We start from the raw sequence: 18,725 nt of genomic DNA, 5'->3' as shown, positions 1-18,725 counted from the left end.
ACATAACAAACTGATGAATTACTAGTTTTGAAATCAGACTAGTAAAAAAAAAAAAAAAATCTAACATTTGAATAAGATTGCTAGCAATCTCTCTATTTTTGAAAGTGAACATTTTTTTTGTCTTTGCGGCGGGCCGTATCGGGCCCCCGGGCCTTAAGTTTGAAGCCTTACGGTAGATGAAGAACCTAACATTTCCCGAAACTTTGGGCGATAATAATGAAGGCTATGGATGTCCTTGTGAGGTTGAGCAAAAAACGATCGTGGTAAAGCTGTGCCACTGCGGGTCGGTCTCGTTTGTGAGTCCGCCGTCGTTCACTTGTAGCTCCGCCCTCGAAAAAAACATCCAAGGCCTGGAGTCAACGAGCAAGTGTTGAGCATATTCTGCTTCCTGCTTGCAACCGTCATGTCATTGACCTCCACTGTAAAAATAAAAAATGCTTGTAGTCAAGGCCACTGCGCTTCGACCGGTGAGTCACAGTCTATTAACCATTCAAACTTTGCGTACCTCGCACGCACACACACACACACACGCGCCTGTTTAAACGGTAACCACACACACGCACAGGCTTTGAACTTTGTTCCCGTGACGGTGGAGTCCAACTGAAAAGTCGTCGAACTTTCACTGGTCTCGGACTCCACGCAGCAGACGCAGTGAGTTGACTTTTATATATTTCATTTTTTGACTGTGCACGTGGAAGACGCCCGGATTGATTGTGACTGATGCTTTCTGGATGAGGACGTGGGAAATGCAAATGCAGCACAATCGGTCGGTCATATTTTGTCGCTACGTGGTCAAAGATTCACAAATGACACATCAGCGTTTTACATCCAATTATTTGCAAATTTGAGGAAAAAGTCGAAAGGTCATATTTGCCTCAATTGATGATGCCGATTTCTCGTTGATTGTTTTCTGTTTGTCGTTCTTATCGACACAATAGTGATCATGCATAACACTGTTTCGAGAAAATGTCAATATTGACAAGAGGCACTATAATTGTTGATTTGTGTAATGAATGTGAGCAAATGGCACAGTGCGAATTGTCAAACAATCAACTTGTGCCTGCCTTTCAGAGATGCTTGGTGGCTGCTTGCTTCTCTTTGTCATCGTCTCAGGTAAGAAACAAACGCACGCACACACACACACACACACACGAGTCGTTCACGTGGTCACGTCAGTCGAACGACAACCATTCGATCTTGTCGTCGTCATTATGCGATGACGTCACCCTGACGCCATGTCAGTGCTGCAAAACGTCCTTATTGACGAGGCCTTGATGTCGAGGCTTTCCTGTTCCGGTTGGTCGGTCGGTGGATGGATGGATGGATGGATGGATGGATGGATGGATGGATGGATGGATGGATGGATGGATGGATGGATGGATGGATGGATGGATGGATGGATGGATGGATGGATGGATGGATGGATGGATGGATGGATGGATGGATGGATGGATGGATGGATGGATGGATGGATGGATGGATGGATGGATGGATGGATGGGTGGGTGGGTGGGTGATTGGGTGGGTGGATGGATGGATGAGTAGATTGATCATTATTTAACTGGCTGAATGAATTAGTGCTTGAATGAATGATCCAACAGATGGCTGAATGAGAAAAAGGAAAAAATGGATTATTCAAGAGGTAGAGGGAGGGAGGGAAGGACGAAGATGAGTGCACGGTCACCGTGAGAGTCAGGTCCTCCCGCAGCGGCCGCGGTGCCTTCAAGGTGCTCATCATTCAAACAACGAAAAGCCAGACTGAACGAGCAGCACACGTTAGCATTTAGTAGCACGCCGGCTCCCGGATGATGAAGGTTGATGACTCTCCAAGGTTTGATGTCGGTTTCAGGGTTGCGTCGAGCGTCTGCGAACGACGGCCAGGCGTTAACCGAGGCAGCGGAGAACAAGGCCACCGTGACGGATGAACAGAAAGAATATCTGCGATGGTTTTATCGCACCGAAGATCGTAAGAACTCTCAATTTGTCAGTGATGGTGAACAAACAAATGGGGTGCAGTGGCGCTAAAGAATGGGAATGTCATTCTATCGCAAAAGCAGAACTTCCTCAAATGTCTTCCAGCGACCGTGTGGAAATTTGTGCTGTTGGGTTTGGCCTTCGTCTGCCTTCTGGTCGGCTTCCTCTTGCTGGGAATGGGCGCCATGGCTAGCAGGTGGGCTGAGGCTAAAGCAAACCCGTTAGCCTGATGGGCTAACTCCACATCTGTGCATGCTCAGGAACAGGAGGAAGATTGCTAAGTACAAGGCGGCCGCCGCCGCCTTAGCCCACAGAGGCGAAGACCAGACGTGGCCTGGAGACCACGACGACGGCCTGCTCGCCTGCGGCGGCACGCCGTCGTCGCAGAGGACCACGCAGTCGCCGCCGAGGGCGCCGCCTTGCAACGGCGACACCGGCGACATGAAAGCGGGGAGCATCGTGCTGACCTGGAAGGACGGAAACACTTCCTGCCTGTACCCTGACACCCAGGCCCGCGCCGAGGTCGGGGTCAGCCCGACCCTGGCGGATGACGAGGGCGAGGCCCGAATCCAACGGGACGACGAGGATGAGATGAAGGATGGAGGAGACAGATGAACATGCCCACAACGACAACAACATCTCCTTTTACTTGTCTACTGTAATGCCTATGAAGCAGGTGTGCATCCACTGATAAGAGGATGATGAGAATGGTATTGACCCCAAAAAATTGGTGTTACGGCTCAACACAATGAAATGTAAATCATTTAATATAAACGATAAATCACTTACTGTTTGCGTTTACGTGCGCTTGTAGCCATCTGCTTCCATCCAGATGTACCTAATCGAGTGGCTGTGGTCAGCGGGGTAATAAAACTTGGAATGCAAGTCATTGTTCAACAGTGTTTTTGTAAAAGCAACATTTTATGAATAGGAATAACATTATCTGTTATTCCTTGAACAGACATGTTGCCAGTACTTGTCAATCAAAGAATGATTTACAGGAAAATGTCAAGAAATCATGCACAATGCAAACAAATGTTCATGCATGGAGTTTATGCATCTCTAATGGATGAATAAATCAACATCCTACACACAAGATTGTTGGGATGGGGCCCGCCACGGCCCTTGTGAGGAAGGGCAAGGGCCGTCCGTGCACTTCGTGGATGCTGAAAAGAAATGCCACGAAGAGTCGCTAGCTGTTTCCCACATAAAAAGCTTTGACTTCGGGGCCGCACTAAAAATGAAAGAGAAAGAAAGAAAGAAAGAAAGAAAGAAAGAAAGAAAGAAAGAAAGAAAGAAAGAAAGAAAGAAAGAAAGAAAGAAAGAAAGAAAGAAAGAAAGAAAGAAACAAACAAAGAAAGAAAGAAAGAAAAAGAGAAAGAAAGACGGTAAGCTTGTAACTATGCAGACTAATTCGACTTTTATCATTGAGTGTAATGCGTAGATCGTCAACGAAAAAAAGTTAATGGACAGTTTGCGTAGTGCGCGAATAAATCCGGATGGCGGCGCTCAAGTCAACTAAATCCGCCGACGAAGAAGAAAGACGGCAAAAAAAATTAAAAAAAAGAGAAGCGTGTTTGTAAAAATGGCGGCCTCCATGTCCGCCTAAACTCTCGTTCAACGTTTGTCGTAATCTTCTCCTCACTTTCTCCACAGTTTTGTCTGTCTTTGCTCATAGTACGGGAAGCTCCGACTACCAGGCGAGGGTTCGGCTTTCAGAGCCCAATGCGAGGATGCGGAGAGGAGGCGGCGGCCGCGGGGCGGCTGGGGTCACGCTGGCTGTCCTCCGCCTCCTCCGGCCCGGCGACAGCGGCGGCTTCGGCGGCTTCGGCGGGGTGTCTGCGGGGCGGACCCTGTGGCCGACACTACCAAGGTGTCCGCCGCGCAGGCGTCTGTGCTCGTCCGGACCCCCGTGGAGGCTGCTGTTCTTAGGCTCGGATCACTTCGCCGTGGAGTCCCTGAAGGTCCTCGCGGCAGAAAGGTAACCCCCGGCCGTTGTTTATGTTTGGCCATTATTTTGCCTTGACTCAAGATTGCAAACTTGAGATACGAGCACCGCCACGTGAATTTGTTCATGATGAATTTGTTTGCGGCCACCCCCACATGAAACTCAAACTAGTGGGGCCACATAGGCCGAGAAATTCCTTGCCGAGTGTTCACCATGTAAAACAAACCCTTCTTAAAGATTGAACGCTCCGATATTGTGCTTGAAAGTGAACTTTGGCAGGGCTGGGCTGGGCTGGGCTGGGCTGTCAAAGTCATTTTTGTCACGGCCGGCCGCCACATAAAATGATTTGGCGGGCCCCTGGGCCTGGAGTTTGGCACCTGTGGGCTAGGGGAAGCCAGTCAGCAGCCTCGTGAGTCAGTCAGCCAGTCAGCCAGTCAGCCAGTCAGTCAGTCAGTCAGTCAGCCAGCCAGCCAGCCAGCCAGCCAGCCAGCCAGCCAGCCAGCCAGCTTGGTGCCTTTGTGCTAGGAGTCGCGCGGGAGGCGCAGTGTCGTCGTTGGAGGTGGCGACGCTGAGCGCCGACGTTCCGGTGGCGGACTTTGCCCGGCGCCAGCATCTGGCGCTGCACGCGTGGCCGCCGGCAGATGTGGACGGTCGCTTTGACGTGGGCGTGGTGGTGTCCTTTGGGTGTTTGCTCCACCAAACATTCATTGACAAGTTTGCGTGGTAAGGAAGATGGCTGAGCTTTTCTTTTCTTTTCTTCAGCCTGTCTGTGTGTCATTCCTTTTTTTTTGCGCGTGCGTGTCAGTGGCATCCTAAACGTCCATCCCAGCCTTCTGCCTCGGTGGCGCGGTCCGGCGCCAATCTTCCACACCATCCTCAACGGAGACGCCGTGACGGGCGTGACCATCATGCAGATACGTGCTCGCAGGTGAAAACGATGCGACTTGTTTTTTTTTTTTTTTCCTTTTTTCCCCTTCCAGCGCCAGACGTTAGCAGCTTGAAACCAGAGCGTTTTGTGTTTGGGAAGCCCGCTTAGCTTAGCTTAGGGCTAACAATGGCAGCTCCTAATGCCGCCGTCCGTCCCTTTGCTCTGTCTTGCGTTCAGATTCGACGAGGGTCCCATCCTGAACCAGGCTCTCCACACGGTCCCCGAGACCAGCACGGCCGAGCGGCTCGCCGACGTCCTCGCCGTCAAAGGAGCTCGGCTGGTGAGTCGCACCTCGGAAACCACCGGGGGGGGGGGGGAGGTTTTTGCCGTGCGCCTCAGACAAAAGCCTTTTCTGCCAAAGCAGCTCCTGGACACGTTACGGGACTTGCCTCGGCGGATGGCCGACAAGCGGGAGCAGAGCCCAACCGGCGCCACCTTCGGTATGAGCCGCTTTCTGCTCGCCCGAGCGATGCGAGGACCGACGCTTGCCGTTTCCCCCCCGACAGCCCCGAAGATCGGCGTCTCCATGAGTTGGATGGTGTGGGAGGAGCACACGTGCCGAGACATCGACCGCCTCTACCGAGCCATCGGCTGGCGGGTGGGTGAGCCGTCGCCAGGTGGGCCCGTCCTCGGGGACGTGCCCGTAATGTTTGTCATTGCGCAGATCCCTCTGAGGACCACGTGGATGGGTCGCACCGTCAAGCTTGTGGACTTTGCCGGGAGGTGCCACATCTCCTTTGCAGGCCTGTCTCGCCGCCCGCCGTCTTTGTGTGGCTTCCCCTCCCCTCCCGTCCAGACGGCGCTCATTGGGCCTTTTCTTCTCACTCAGACGCGAGCGAGGAGCGGACGCCGGGGCGGGTGAGCTTTCATAAGGAGTCCGACACGCTGGCCGTGCGCTGCAAGGTGATTGGCTCCCTCTCACGCTCGTCACCGAGCCAGCAGTGTCATGGAGTGACAAACCAAGGCTTCAGAAAGGTCCTCTGCTCCTTTTTTCTCTCCAGGACGGCTGGGTGGCCTTCAAGGCGGTGATCCTGAACAAGCGTCTGACAGCGGCCGACTTTTACAACGGTTACTTGCACCAGACGCTGAGGCGGCGTGGCGGCGCGGCCCGGGACTCTGCCCCCCCCGCCGCCTTCGTCAGCCCTCCGTCGACCAGACCGCCTGACGTCGGCAAACGTCTGCATCGCGATTGACGAGCGGAAGAGTCGCTTTTCGGGTGACGAGGCTCCACTGTCCTGGCGGTGCTGGTATGAAGTTCTCGCCTTCTGAAGGGTACAGTCCGAGTCATTTTGGAGTGGGGTGCTGCTAGCCGCCGCCAGGGGGCGCCGCCGCCTGATGTCTTTTGCACATAAAAAAAGTTCAAGTCCCAATGATCGTCACACACACATCTGGGTGTGGTGAAATTTGTCCTCTGCATTTAACCCGCGATCATACCTTGAAAATTGGTTGCAAAAAATGATTGAAAGACGCTGGGCATACGTGACGACACAAAGGAGTCAAATGAATGACGCTATTCTGTTCAAAAAGTTGTTTTTCATCAGCAAAACACCTTTTTTATAATCATTCTCTTCGATTTGCCTATTTCACCCTACTATTTTCAGGCCTCCTCATTTTGTATGTCATCAGCCCTTTTTCGATGTTGGGCAACATCACAACTTGTCTGCAGCAGCAGCAGCAGCAATATTCATAGGCCTTTTGAGTCTTTCTGTCTTCATCACCCGCCCACTTTTATTTGTATCGTTCACACCACACGTCAACAGACACTTTAGTTTGCGTGCTTTTATTAGGAATGTGCACATGTTCTCTCAGCCTCAAACAAACTAGTTTGCAACAAAAACAAACACAAGGTCTCAAAGCAAGTTGAGGGGTAAAGGGTTTGGGAAATGGAACACTGGCGAGCCTTGAATTGGGAAAGCCATTGGAAATGTTGGTTACACATTCAACAAATGGATGAGAACAAAGCCCAAAAAACTTTTTTTTTTTTGGGGGGGGGGGGGGGGGGGGGGAGGGGACGGACTTGCCATTAGCGGCGCCCTCTAGGAGACAAAAAAAAAGTTCCACGTGGAACAAAATCCCTCAGCTTGCAAAATGTCAACACTTGTTTCATAAGTGATAAATGAAAGTGGCCATGTATCCTAAGGTCTTTTTCTAGTTTTCGAATGACCGCCATCTTTTGAAGTCAACACGCTCAGATGAACAGGCCGTCGGGTTGCGATGGCGACGCGATTCCCAAAAAACACTTCCCTTGCCGACGCAATTCCCAAAAAACACTTCCCTTGCCGACGCAATTCCCAAAAAACACTTCCCTTGCCGCCATCTTGTTGAACGTCATCACAAATATCAACTTGCCAATCACATTGCAGTTGGATAGTTTGCAAAAGGCCGCCATCTTTACCGTCCCTTAGTGGTTGCCAGTCAAAGTCTCAAACGCGTGGCAGTTCCATCTTTCTGTCCGAGCAAACGTTTGATCAAACGTTCCAGTTCATCCTTAGCGACTTCCCTTCTGCTGCCGCCGCCGCTGCCCGTAAATGAAAGCATTTATCAAAAGTGTGCTAAATGAGTAAAGAGATATGTATCATATTTAGGTCCGTTAAATTGGCGACAACCTAATGTGGGTTAATTCAAATGGCCATAAATCATGAGTAGCGTCGGTGGACTGGACAGCCGTGGAATAAAACTATTTCAGTTAAAAAAAAACGTGAGCAACGTGGCCACCTGCTGGCCCGGCAGATACACTGCTTCACTTTAGTTTAGGAAGTAGTAGTAAAAATGTTTTAGTGATTAGTGGGTGTTGTCACGGAAACCGTGAAGCAGCCCGTCATCCGGCGCTCGGGACACTTGCTGCCTCTTGGCCCGGTTAGCCAACTTCCTGTTGCGGGAAGTCTGTCTTGAGGCTTTCACACGCTGCCGTCGGCAAAATCCCGACGCGCAAATCCTTTCTGAAAGAGAAGAAAAGTTGAAATAGCGGTGGCGGCGGCAATGCTACAACGTTTGGGAGTGCCAAAGGCTGACCTCAAACCCAGCCCGAGCGAGCTTCGCTTGACACCCTGATTTGACCTGCCCTTGCCTCCAAAGCTTCTTAGGAAAGCCTAACGTCATCTCGAAAGCTGGGTCGGAAATGCCGACATTTCACTACTTTGGCATTTAAAGATGAATCCGTAACTTGAAAGCTTCATCTGAAAGGCTAATTGTGCGTTCAGCCACAGCCTCAGCCTTGCTGAAGGCGTTAAAACCTCGGCGGGCCAAGGGGCGGGCCAGTTTTGCCGACTTAGAGAAAAGAGGCAGCTCGTTCCTTTTGTTTTCTCAGAACGTTCCCCAGATTCAACGAAAATCGGGGGGGGGGGGGGGGGGGGGGCAGACAACCAATGGGAAAGGGGCCCGCTGGCTGTCCACAAACATCTGGACATGCATGCGCAGCACAGCCCCGCCCCGCCCTGCAAATCTCAAAGTGAAAACACCTTTTGTTCAGTCAAAGGCTTTGGAAAAAAGCAAAAGTGAAAGGACAGCTTCCCTTTGTCAAACTCGAGTCGGAGCGTTGTTTGTTTGCCTGGCAAAAAGCAAAGGTGAAAGGACAGCTGCCGTTTCTCAAACTAGAGTCGGAGCGTTGTTTGTTTGCCTGGCTGCGCTTCCGGGTGGGATGCACGCCGTGAGATGCGCTTAATCCCCCAAAAAGACGTGCGACGGCTCAGTCTGGGTTGCGCAATCTTTACCGATTCGCTCGGCCCCGCCTGGCGTGTTTGCCGCCGCCACTCGGGAGTGTCGCGGCGTTCCGACCTTCATCCCGCCTCCTCTTTTCTTCACACATGCGTGTGAACAAAAGAAACACCAAGGTCGGGTCGGGTCGGTTCGGTTCGCATCGTATCTCACTTTTATTGGGGTGCAACGCCTCTTTTGGCCTGTGTGCTGACTTGACATGTGAATGACGTGAAGCTAAAAAGAGCAATTGTGTGCATTTTTGGATCAGGTCTTCAGTTCAGAGGAGAACAAGGAGGGAAAAAAAAAAAAAAAAAGCCTCCAACACACTGGCCTTACTGTACCCTAACGCGCACACATACATGCACACAGAGTCAGTGTGCGTGCGTTGCCGGGAGGGAGGGAGGGGTTGTTGCCGCGGCAACCAGATGTCCGCAGCGCCCTTGTTCTCACACAAAGCTTCATTCTGGAGAATTTCTCCTAAATCACGGGTAGGGCTTTCACAGACAAGACAAGACCAAAAAAAAAAAAAAAAAAGTCCCGTGTAGCCCCGCCCCCTGCTCCCGACCGTCTGCGCTCCAAACTCTTCACGGCAAACTTCCAAAGCCCTAACCTGAGGTTGCAATCCTAATTTGTAGCTCCCGAGCGATCCGGTTTGCTTGACCCTCGTTTCCCACCCTGGCCACCCGCGGCTACTTCAGAACGCCCGCCGCTGCGGCCAAATTGCGAGCGTGTCTTTCAAAGCCGGCCGACTTTGGAAGCTTGTGCCCCGTTTCAAAGGTTGTCTCACCAGTTTGTAGTCTTTGTGCAGCTTGCTGTACTGGAACATGTTGCAGAGGACAGTGGATGCCGCTCTGGAAGCTTTCAGACCGCTGGAGCTAGCGCAAAGCGCACACACACAAAGTGACAAAGCGTGAGAAGCGGTGAGCATAACGAGGAGGAAATTCCAAAGCCGCGTTAGCCAGAAGCCATTAGCGACAATTACTGTGGTGTGGAGCCGCCCGGCGCTTCCACCTTCGCTGTAGTCCGCTATCGGAATTGAAAAAAAAAACAATGAAAGATGTCCAGGGAAGATAGTATCTTTTCAGCGTGCGGGCGCAGCTAATTGCTCTCCCGGCTCACGTTGCGGAGGACAGTCAACGCTGCTCTGGAACCTTTCGGGCCACTTAATCGCTAGCTCGCGGGGTCGAAACGGGCCTCGTCATCGAGACGAACAATCCTGCGGTTGCGCTCGAGTTCTTATGGAGTGGGGGGGGCGGGGAGCTCAGGCCAGTCTTTGCACGTTTTGAGCAATGATCTTGAAAGGTCTCATTTGCTTCCAAACAAACGCATCTCTCGGTTCATCTTGAGTACAGCGGCTGTTTGAAACTTAGCTTTGCTGTCATCTGAGCTAATTTCCACGAGGCCAAATGTTGGGTGAACCTGCCTACCTGTTGTCGTGGGACATCTTGATGCCCACCAGCTTCGGCAGGCCGTTGAAGTAGGCGATGTCGCGAGCTGCCAGGGAGCTGCAGGTGACCAGGTGATTGAGGGCGCCGCAGATGTTGACCACCACCTCGCCGGACGGCGTCTTCTGAAGCCCGTCGCTGGGCAGCTTGGAGACCATGACGTTCACCATGTTCTTGGCTGCACCCAAAAACAGAGGAAGGAGCGCAGCGCCACAATGCATCAGCGCTCGCTCGCTCGCTCGGGTGTTCCGTCAGACCGCTCTGTCGCGGGCGGGCGCCCATTTTGCCGACGAGTGCAAAAAGGACCGAGCGAGCGCGCACCGACAGACGTGCATTTTGCCCCGTCGGCGTAAGCGTCCTGAACCGGGTGGCTGGCTCGCTCCCTCCCTCCCTCCCTCCCTCCCTCCGTCCGTCACCCTGGCTCAGACGCTCTCGCGCGTGTTTGCCTTGACTATTTTCGAACAGTAGGTGGCGCTATGCACTGAAGAGAGAAACGCAGCCAGCATGCATTGAGACCATGTGTCATGCAAGACGGCAGCTAATGAATGAGCTCAAAGACAGAAAATGAGGAAGCGCGCGACAGACCCACGAGGTCCTTGTTGGGCGCGTGTCTGGCCAGGTTCCTCAGCAGGGCGGTGAGCGGTCGCAGCTCGGCCTCGTCGTCGTTGTCCAGCAGGTCCAGCAGGCTGGGCAGCATCCGCTCCTGCTCCAGGACCACCGCGCTCAGCAGCGCCGGCCACTGAGAGGAGCCACAGCAGCCGCGCTCAGAGCTAGCCGAGGGAGGGAGGGAGGGAGGCTCTGCATGTGCAGAGATGACGCCGCCGCGGGCCCAGCCGGCCAGCTAGCCAGCAAACGTTTGGCGTACCCTGCCGTCTCCGGCGGTGAGGTTCTGCAGCGCCCCCACGGCCGCCTCCCTGCTGGCGGAGGTGCTCTCGGCGCTCTGGAGGACCCGCTTGTACAGCGCCACCGCCCGCGGGTGCCACAGCCACTCGGCACCGCGCGCTTCTCGCGACGCCTCCGACATGATGGCCAAGCTCTGCTGCCGCTGCTGCTGCTGCGTGCGCACACACACACACACACACACACACACATTGGAAGGATGCTTTTGCATGTACGGCAGTGTTTGATTCTTTGCGTGCCCGAGTTTGTCACTTTTTTTTGTTCTTTTTCATGTATGGAACCGAATGGACACGCAATTCATTTGGAGCTGCCGCTAACGTATGCGCCGTGGCCACCGGGGGGCGGTGTCATAAAGACGGACCAAAAGAGGAGGAAGCGTTTGACAACTCGGTAAGCTGCTGTAATATGAGCTACTTTTGACTGAGCACGAGTACCATTATCTTGTCTGTCTACACGAGTTACTCCACCGTTTGGGCTCGCACGTCCGTTGGAAGTATTGCCGCAGGTTTGCGTAGCTCATCGATGGCGTTTTGTATTGGCAAAGTGGAGGGAGGGAGGGCGGTCGGGGGGATGGCCTCGTTGTTCACGTGGGCACTTTGTATGCTGCGGCCGGCTATTGTTGCCAGTAATTGGACCTTTGCTGGTCTCACTTGTTCTGGCGCAAGGCGATCCGCTTCTCGGCTTTCTATCTGCCGCTCTCCGAGGTGGAGCAGAGTCACTTACCCTCCTCCTCCTCCTCCTCCTCCAAAAGAGAGAGGACACCTCCTGAAGCTTGAGCCCGCAATGGGGCGGGTGGGGGAGAGAGAGAGAGAGAAGGGCTCGCCCAAGGCGGCCCGCGCTAAGCTAAGCTAAGGCTTGCAATCGGCTCCCATTCCCAATCTTGTGTTACCCGTAAGTTGTTTCTGTGCGTGTTTGCAAAGACTCTTGAAAAACAAATTCCCATCGACGCTCGTTCACGTTTGGCCCGTGTCCGTGGACTCGGGCCCACTCACCTCCACGTTCTTCTTGCCGTACATGGGGAAGCAGCCCACGGCCTGGGCGTCCCTGGAGGCGGAGCCTCTGCCGGGACCCTCCAGCCGAAGTCGCACCGAGTGGGGCAGCTCCGAGTACAGCTGGTAGGACAGATTTCGCAGCACGCACACCGAGTTCTCCAAACCCTGAAGCAGAAGAGCCAGAAGATGAAGAGGAGCAAGAAGAAGAGCAAGAAGCATCGGATCTTGTCGTTACCTTGTCGTCGGCGCCGACTTCCTGCTGGATGTAAGACACCAGCGAGTCCACCAGACCCGACGTGTCCCTCATCTTCTCTCTCGTCCTCTGGTTGACCGAGCTCAAGTTTCTGCACAGACAAACGCGCTGATGTCTCAAAACAAGGCAAGGTCCGCGGGCAAGGTCCGTGGGCAAGGTCCGTGGGCAAGGTCGGTGGACAAGGTCCTTGGGCCAGGCCCGTGGACGAGGGCCGTGACACGTACCTGAGGCATCCGGTGGCGTTGTTGAAGATGTCTTTCTCGGAGGGGCTGAGCGGGATGCTGGCACAAAGAGGGATCAGAACTTTGCTGCTCAGCTCTGCCAAAGCTTCTCTGCACAGCTTCTCCTTCAGGTTGTCTCTGGACGACAGGTTCCACAGCACGCCTGCCGGCGGGACCTCACGTTAGCGCGCCATTATAGCATCGGGCGCGTCCTCCATCCGCGCGGGTCGCCGCGCAATCGGGACGGATAACCTGTGATGTTCTTGCGGAGCTCCTCGTCCGGTTCTCCCAAGACGGCCACGAGGCGCGCCACGCCGCCGGCGTCGACGAGCGCCACCTTGTTGTCGGTGTTCTCGTAGATGAGGTTGCGCGTGGCGCCCGTGGCGAAGCGCAGCACTTCCAAGTTGTCGCTGGAGAAGAGCTGAACCAGAGCCGGGACGCCTTGGAGAAGGCGCACCTGGCGGGCGGGCGGGCGGCCGCCCGCCACCGCTCGTGTCAACGACGGCAGGCAGGAAGACGGGGGGGGGGGGGAAATGCGGCGCAAACGTAGTACCTGCTTTTTGGAATCGCTGCTATGGTAACACTGGTGCTGAATGTAGGCGGCGCCCAGGATCTGCAAGGCGGCGTCCGGCTCGCACAAATACCTGACGGCGGTCTGCGCGTCCAGGCCTTGCATCCTGCAATGGCAAGAGGGGAAAGAAAGAAAGAAAGAAAGAAAGAAAGAAAGAAAGAAAGAAAGAAAGAAAGAAAGAAAGAAAGAAAGAAAGAAAGAAAGAAAGAAAGAAAGAAAAAAAAAAACTTACATTGATGATGCATACATTAGCAAAACAACGAAAGATGAAGTTGATGAGGAAAGCCCATTTCTGGGAAGAGAGTAGAGTGGTGGCTTTGGGGAGAAGAACAACAAAGTCCGAGGCAGGCCTCACTCACCCTGCCAGTTGCTCATTGCTGCAAACGGACGCTCCGTCCAACACGTCCAGCCCTTTGCCCACGCTCGCCACGCTGCGCACCGACGCCGCTCGGTGAACGGACGCCGAGGCGGCGCGCTGCGCGCAGCTGCTCTGGTAGCTCAGAACGTGGCCGGGCCGGTGCACGTGCCACTGCGGGACGCGCTGACTTCCCCAGCCTTCGCCCCGCAGCGCCCCGCCCCAGCCGTAGGCGGCGCCGTGCTGTTGTCGGTTGCCGATGCGGCTGATGGTGCGGTGCGAGGGGCCTTTGTAGGTGAAGCGGATGGGCATCTCCTGGTCAGCCCAGTCGCTGCCGCCTCGCGGGGCACCGCCCTGCATGGTGCTTCCCTGCAGGGTGCCGCTGAGGGTGCGCCTCAGGGCGGGGGGCGCCCACGCCGCCAGGTTGTCCCCGGACACTCCGTGATGGTTGATCTCGGCCTGGCACAGCGACTTGGTGCGGCGGCTGCGGGCGCTGTGAGTTTGGAAGACGCTCTGCTGCGCCACGCTGGCACGCACCTTGGAGGAGCTCTCCACCGCCGAGCGAGACGAGAAGCCGCCGGAGGGCATGGTGGACACCTGCGGGAAGGTGGAAAGGAAGGTCTCAGGCGTCGCCCTTGTGAGTGCTCACGGCCAATCAAAGCAACGGGCCGGGCCAATCTCCACACATACACACACACACACACACACACACACACACACACACACGCACGGTGGCGGCTTGGAGATCAACCGTCACGGTGCCAAAGCAGCCCATTTTTGTGCCACCCGTGAAGATATTCAGCAAAGGTGGCAAATTTCGCCCCAATGGTAGTTGAAAAGCAGGCGGCTGGCGTGAAGGTGCTTTTCCATGTCCTCCTTGACGGGAAGGAAGCGGCGTTTGAAAGCAGGATGCTGACTTTTGACCTCTGCATTGTTGCTGCGGCGGGCCGGCCAATCAAAAGCATCTGGTCCACGTCCTGTTTGCCCCGGTTTCATTGTTGTGGCTTTAACGACACTTGCACATTACGAGTGCTGAAACTCAAAACGTGAAGTCGGTGGGATTGGAGAGTGCTTTGCTTTGCTTTGCTTTGGGCAGGGCAGCAGGGTGTGTCGGGCTCATGAGCTGCCCCTGCAACTATTCGGCCCCTTGCTATTATGTCATGGTGACACGGGGCCAGAACCCCCCCCAAAATTATAATAATCTGACGCAGTACTCACCGCCATGATGCGGCTGGGCGTGTGGATCATGGATCTGGAGCTGAAGCCTCTGCCGCTGGGGAACGCGTACTCGCATGCTGGACACGCAAACAAATCGACACGGGCGTTACTCCAACGGCACTTTTGCCTGCCGCAACTTCTCCGAGGAAACGTCCATGACATTCAAGCCGTAAAAAATGGCTCTGGACGTTGCTGGAGCATTTCACGTTGCTCGGCCAGACGGGCTTTGGGGGCTGCTGACGTTCCCAATCATTCCCCAGCCAATTGTTTTATTTTGGCCGACCCAATGCGTTCGATGTTGTGGTCCTCATAATGCAGACTTTTGTCTGATATCTCGTGAGAGAGTTTGACAAAGAGAGAGGAAGGTCAGCAGCCCCCACGTCCCAGAACGGAAGGGAGGGAGGGAGTAGGAGGCTTGGGTGTTACGGAGGGAGGGAGGGAGTAGGAGGCTTGGGTGTTAGGGAGGGCCTCCGGGCCGCATGCTTTGCCGGGGCCTCGCCGGGGCCTGGCCGGCCAGCCGGCCGGCCGACCGGGTCACGTGTCAAAGCAGGAATGCTCTCACTGCAAAGCGAGCGCCGACAGACAGAGTCAATGTAAGAGCGTTCCGAGACGCGCGCGCACCGCAGCCTTTGACCGTTTTGCCACAGCTGGTAGGCGAGTGGCCCCACTGCACGCCACGTCACAATCAATACGGCAACTATTGCCAATGTCAGTCAACAACCAGTTGCATGCAAAGGTGATACTGCGAGGGAATCCTTCGTATTTTGCATTTTTATATTGTTGGCCAATTAACGTAACTGCCCAGCTAACGCCTAGCTACTAGCGCTTAGCCAGCGCCTAGCTAGCGCTTAGCCTGCACCGTTGGTCAAGCTCTACAACGTTTTCTGCTTCTGTGAATTCTTGAGACGCAGTCGGTGGTTGGAGTTTTTCCTCCTCCGTGGCAAAAGGCCGCCCGGCCTCTCCCATTTTCCCCTCGGGCAGGCACGGACGGAGCTGGCTTTGCGCAATGCGGGCAGAAAGAGATCTTCCCACACAAAGGTCCGACGTGATGGAGATTCCGTACTGACTGGTTGCGTGCCTTTTCCCTTCTCCGCAGCCTGGGAGGAGAAGCTCCCGAGGCGGATAAGGAGCACAGGGAGCTTTTCCAGCCAAGAATGTTAATGGCGCCGCCGCTGCCGACCTCTGGGGAACGCTGACACGCTTCCTGTTGGGCCTCACACTTGACGTGTGCGCCAGGCGAGGCCAGGCCAGGCGAGGAGCGCACTTTGTGACTTTACGCCTGCAATTATGGTGCCGTGGCTTTACGACGCTGGGGAGCTGCCGCAAACCGCTAATGAGCTTCTCTAAACCGCGAGCGCCACGTCTTCAACCCGTCCTCCCGCGCTCACCGCCACCTTGCAGCAACTTTGCGTGTCCATCGGGATCCCCAACCAACCTTGAAACCACGCACTGGCCTGACAAATTAGGTCCTACAAACGTCCAATCAGAGGTCAAGGGTCGACTCGTCGGATGATAAAAAGAAGTCGTCACTAACAGCTTTCGTTGGCACAAATGCCGTGGCGGCGAGTTCGAGCCAGGATTGAAGAGTCGATGGTGACCCGGCGTCGTCATCGTAAAGGTCATTCTCTCTCTCTCTCTCTCTCTCTCTCTCTCTCGTGTGGCCGAAAAGCACTTTTGCATACTTGCTAGTTTAGCAGCATGTTTGTGTTGAAAGGCAGGTGAAGACCACGCTGCAAAACAACTTTGAGCTGGCTTCTTCTCCAATGGGAATCATCCTGACAGAATTTTTGCACGCCAGCATTTAGCCACCACCGATGAGCCTCAAATAAACACAGGCGGCAAAAGGGAGCACGATAGCGAAGCGGCCGGCCGGCCGGCCATCCGGCATGTTTGTCCTCTTATCGCGAGCCAACCAGGATGTCTGTGCCCGCCCACTACTTTTCCCACCGCTGGAAACCATGACAACACCGGTGACCTTCTGTCACGCTTTGTACAACAACTGTCACGCCAACGTCGCCGCAAAAACAGGAAAGGGTGCCAACGCGGCCTCACAAAATGGCCACAAACAAGTCTGGAGTACAAAAAGGACGAATTGACCTCGGTCGGGGCTTGGGCACATCCGTACGTCTCGAGCGTCCCCCGTTTGGAAGAGGGTGTGCGCACTTATGCAAGCACATTTCCCAGCCATGCCATTGAAAAAGCCGGCAACACGTGAATAGTATGGCCTTTGTTGCTTTAAACACAAAGAGGAGGTCAGTGGGCGCCACTCTTTTGGGGATTGCGCCCACTTAGAACACACGGCAGAGCCCCGACAGGCTTCTTCTGACTTTTGCAGACTTGCTCTTCTCATTTCATGTGTCTTCAGTTTGCTGTCGGACCAGCAATTTGTTTTCAAGCGCTCTCTAAATATAGCTTGAGGGGCTCGTTGTATTTGATATTTATACTAGCATTTCATATTGATATGTATTTTTTTTTATATTGATATGTATTTTATATTTCTTGACATGTAATCAAGCGGGTGAAAACGATCCTATTTCGACATGTAAGTTATTGATGAACATGTTAAGTAGCACCATGGCAATTTGTTGTGCAATTTTCAAGTTCAATTCAAACCCTTTTCTGCTCCAACAGAAGTCAATTGTTGAATTTCGCACAACAAAAGTGTCATCAAAGGACGACAAAAAAGAATCCAATAAATGCAATAAAAAGCAAAGGAAAAAGGATGGCAATTTTTTGACCTGCGGGTCCAAGCACCGCGGCGGCGTCGTCGTCGGTCAGCCTCCCCAGCGACGGCGACTTCTTCTCGGCCAAGCGCAGGCGAACCTGCTCCTGGACCCTCCGCGCCTTGGCCCCAAAGTCCGAACACGGCCCGTCCGAGGGGACCACGTAGGCGGTGCGCGACGAGTTGGGCTGCAAAGCGGACAGGAAGCAACCGTCCACCACCGCCGCGCTCATCCTGCCACGGCGAGCGCTTGGAGCCGAAACGAGAATCCGGACGGTAGGGGCGGCCGAGAGCCACAGACCAAACGAGAGCAGCGGCGGGCGGGCGGGCGGTCGGACGGCGACTGTGGCGGGCGTCGCTCCCTCGCGCACTGACCCACTGACGACAAGGAGGAGGGGCTTCGGGGAGGAGACCAGATGGTGTCCATGGGCCCGGAGGAGTGGGGCGGGGCGGGATCCCAGCCGGGCCGGGCCGGCCCGAGCTGAGCCGAGCCGAGCCGAGCCGAGCCGATGGATAGACCACCTGCTGACTGACTGACTGACTGAAGGAAAAGAACCACCTTACGCGAGTGGAATGAACGGCAGTAGAAGGTGCCCCGCTGACCTGTGGACTCTTGTCTGCTTTTGTGTGCCCTCCCTCATGTCCCTCCCTCCCTAGCGTACCCGTAAAGTGGAGCCTCAACCCTTGTGTAACCTAACAGTAATGCTCTTCAGTGTGCATTGTAGCCTTTTGTGTATTTTTGTGTCATGTAGTGGCCTCCACTAAACATTGTGTAACAACACCGGGTCGTGTACTTTGCTGTGTACTTTAGTTTTTCTGATGGATTCTGTCGTGTACTTTCATGGTGTGATGGTGTAGTTTTGGCCACTCCTCCTTCAGCCTTCCCAACGTGTTTCACATTAGCGCTTAGTAACGAGGTCGTGACCCCTGAATCTACACACACACGCTCACACACACATGCACACACACACACGCTCACACACATGCACACACACATGCACACACACGCATCTGCCACCAGTGTAAAAGCAGAGTGTTGTTGTTGAGTCAAAGTGTGTCGTGTTGGGTGTTGTAGCTCCGCCTCCTCGTCTGCTTCCCCGGTTCCCCTGCAAGGAGGAACGGCAGTGGCCTGGCTGACGGGATTATCAGAACATTCCGGAACATTGAGCGAATTCGGAGGCAGCACGTCAAGTCAGAAGTGGCCAAACCTTCAATCGATGCGCAAAGAGCATATTTGGCGCCTTGAGATACGAGCGAGCCCACTTGGGACTTTCCCATGACACTGTGTGAGCTGGCGTGGGGCACTTCATTTTGTCTCCTTTTTTGACTTGCGCGTGCAAACTTGAGTTTTGGGCACCGCAAAAGTACAATTGTTCATTTGTGTATTTCAAACAATCAAATAGCCTCTGCTAGCTTAATGCTGACGCAAATTGCAAAAGGTCATAGACGATTAGCGTCATCACATTTTTGTGGGATCTCATCAACACCTGCCGCACGTTCGCT

At 54.3% G+C, this 18,725-nt stretch overlaps 3 protein-coding genes across 4 annotated transcripts; 2 read left to right on the top strand and 1 right to left on the bottom strand.

Annotated features, from left to right (window-relative positions):
- The first annotated feature begins 533 nt into the window (after nucleotides 1–533).
- On the top strand, nucleotides 534–2,762 carry si:cabz01068815.1 (solute carrier family 51 subunit beta). The gene is made up of 5 exons (XM_049717673.2): nucleotides 534–651; nucleotides 1,072–1,113; nucleotides 1,849–1,965; nucleotides 2,079–2,169; nucleotides 2,234–2,762. Exons 2-5 carry the CDS (start codon nucleotides 1,074–1,076, stop codon nucleotides 2,586–2,588), a joined length of 603 nt encoding a protein of 200 aa, XP_049573630.1. The 5' UTR covers nucleotides 534–651; nucleotides 1,072–1,073; the 3' UTR covers nucleotides 2,589–2,762.
- Nucleotides 2,763–3,420: 658 nt separating this feature from the next.
- mtfmt (mitochondrial methionyl-tRNA formyltransferase) lies at nucleotides 3,421–6,695 on the top strand. The gene is given in 9 exon segments (XM_049717647.2): nucleotides 3,421–3,954; nucleotides 4,447–4,644; nucleotides 4,727–4,849; nucleotides 5,027–5,129; nucleotides 5,211–5,289; nucleotides 5,356–5,447; nucleotides 5,514–5,606; nucleotides 5,609–5,752; nucleotides 5,851–6,695. Coding segments are annotated over 9 exon segments (1,272 nt in total). The 5' UTR covers nucleotides 3,421–3,706; the 3' UTR covers nucleotides 6,043–6,695.
- A 150-nt stretch (nucleotides 6,696–6,845) lies between these two features.
- LOC125966966 (plakophilin-3) lies at nucleotides 6,846–17,583 on the bottom strand. 2 transcript variants are annotated; one of them, XM_049717589.2, is made up of 13 exons: nucleotides 17,239–17,583; nucleotides 14,501–14,577; nucleotides 13,287–13,879; nucleotides 12,910–13,033; nucleotides 12,609–12,813; nucleotides 12,360–12,519; nucleotides 12,118–12,226; nucleotides 11,883–12,047; nucleotides 10,856–11,041; nucleotides 10,576–10,729; nucleotides 9,973–10,168; nucleotides 9,333–9,420; nucleotides 6,846–7,788 (listed from the first exon to the last, which is right to left on the bottom strand). In XM_049717589.2, exons 1-13 carry the CDS (start codon nucleotides 17,453–17,455, stop codon nucleotides 7,747–7,749), a joined length of 2,316 nt encoding a protein of 771 aa, XP_049573546.1. In that variant the 5' UTR covers nucleotides 17,456–17,583; the 3' UTR covers nucleotides 6,846–7,746. The 2 variants fall into 2 exon arrangements, with proteins under 2 accessions (XP_049573546.1, XP_049573545.1); XM_049717588.2 differs by having other exon boundaries at nucleotides 10,856–11,044; nucleotides 17,239–17,582.
- Nucleotides 17,584–18,725: the final 1,142 nt, after the last annotated feature.

Source organism: Syngnathus scovelli, chromosome 4 (genome assembly GCF_024217435.2).
Source record: "Syngnathus scovelli strain Florida chromosome 4, RoL_Ssco_1.2, whole genome shotgun sequence".
NCBI classification, from domain to species: domain Eukaryota; kingdom Metazoa; phylum Chordata; class Actinopteri; order Syngnathiformes; family Syngnathidae; genus Syngnathus; species Syngnathus scovelli.
This window is presented reverse-complemented; position numbering and strand designations above follow the sequence as displayed.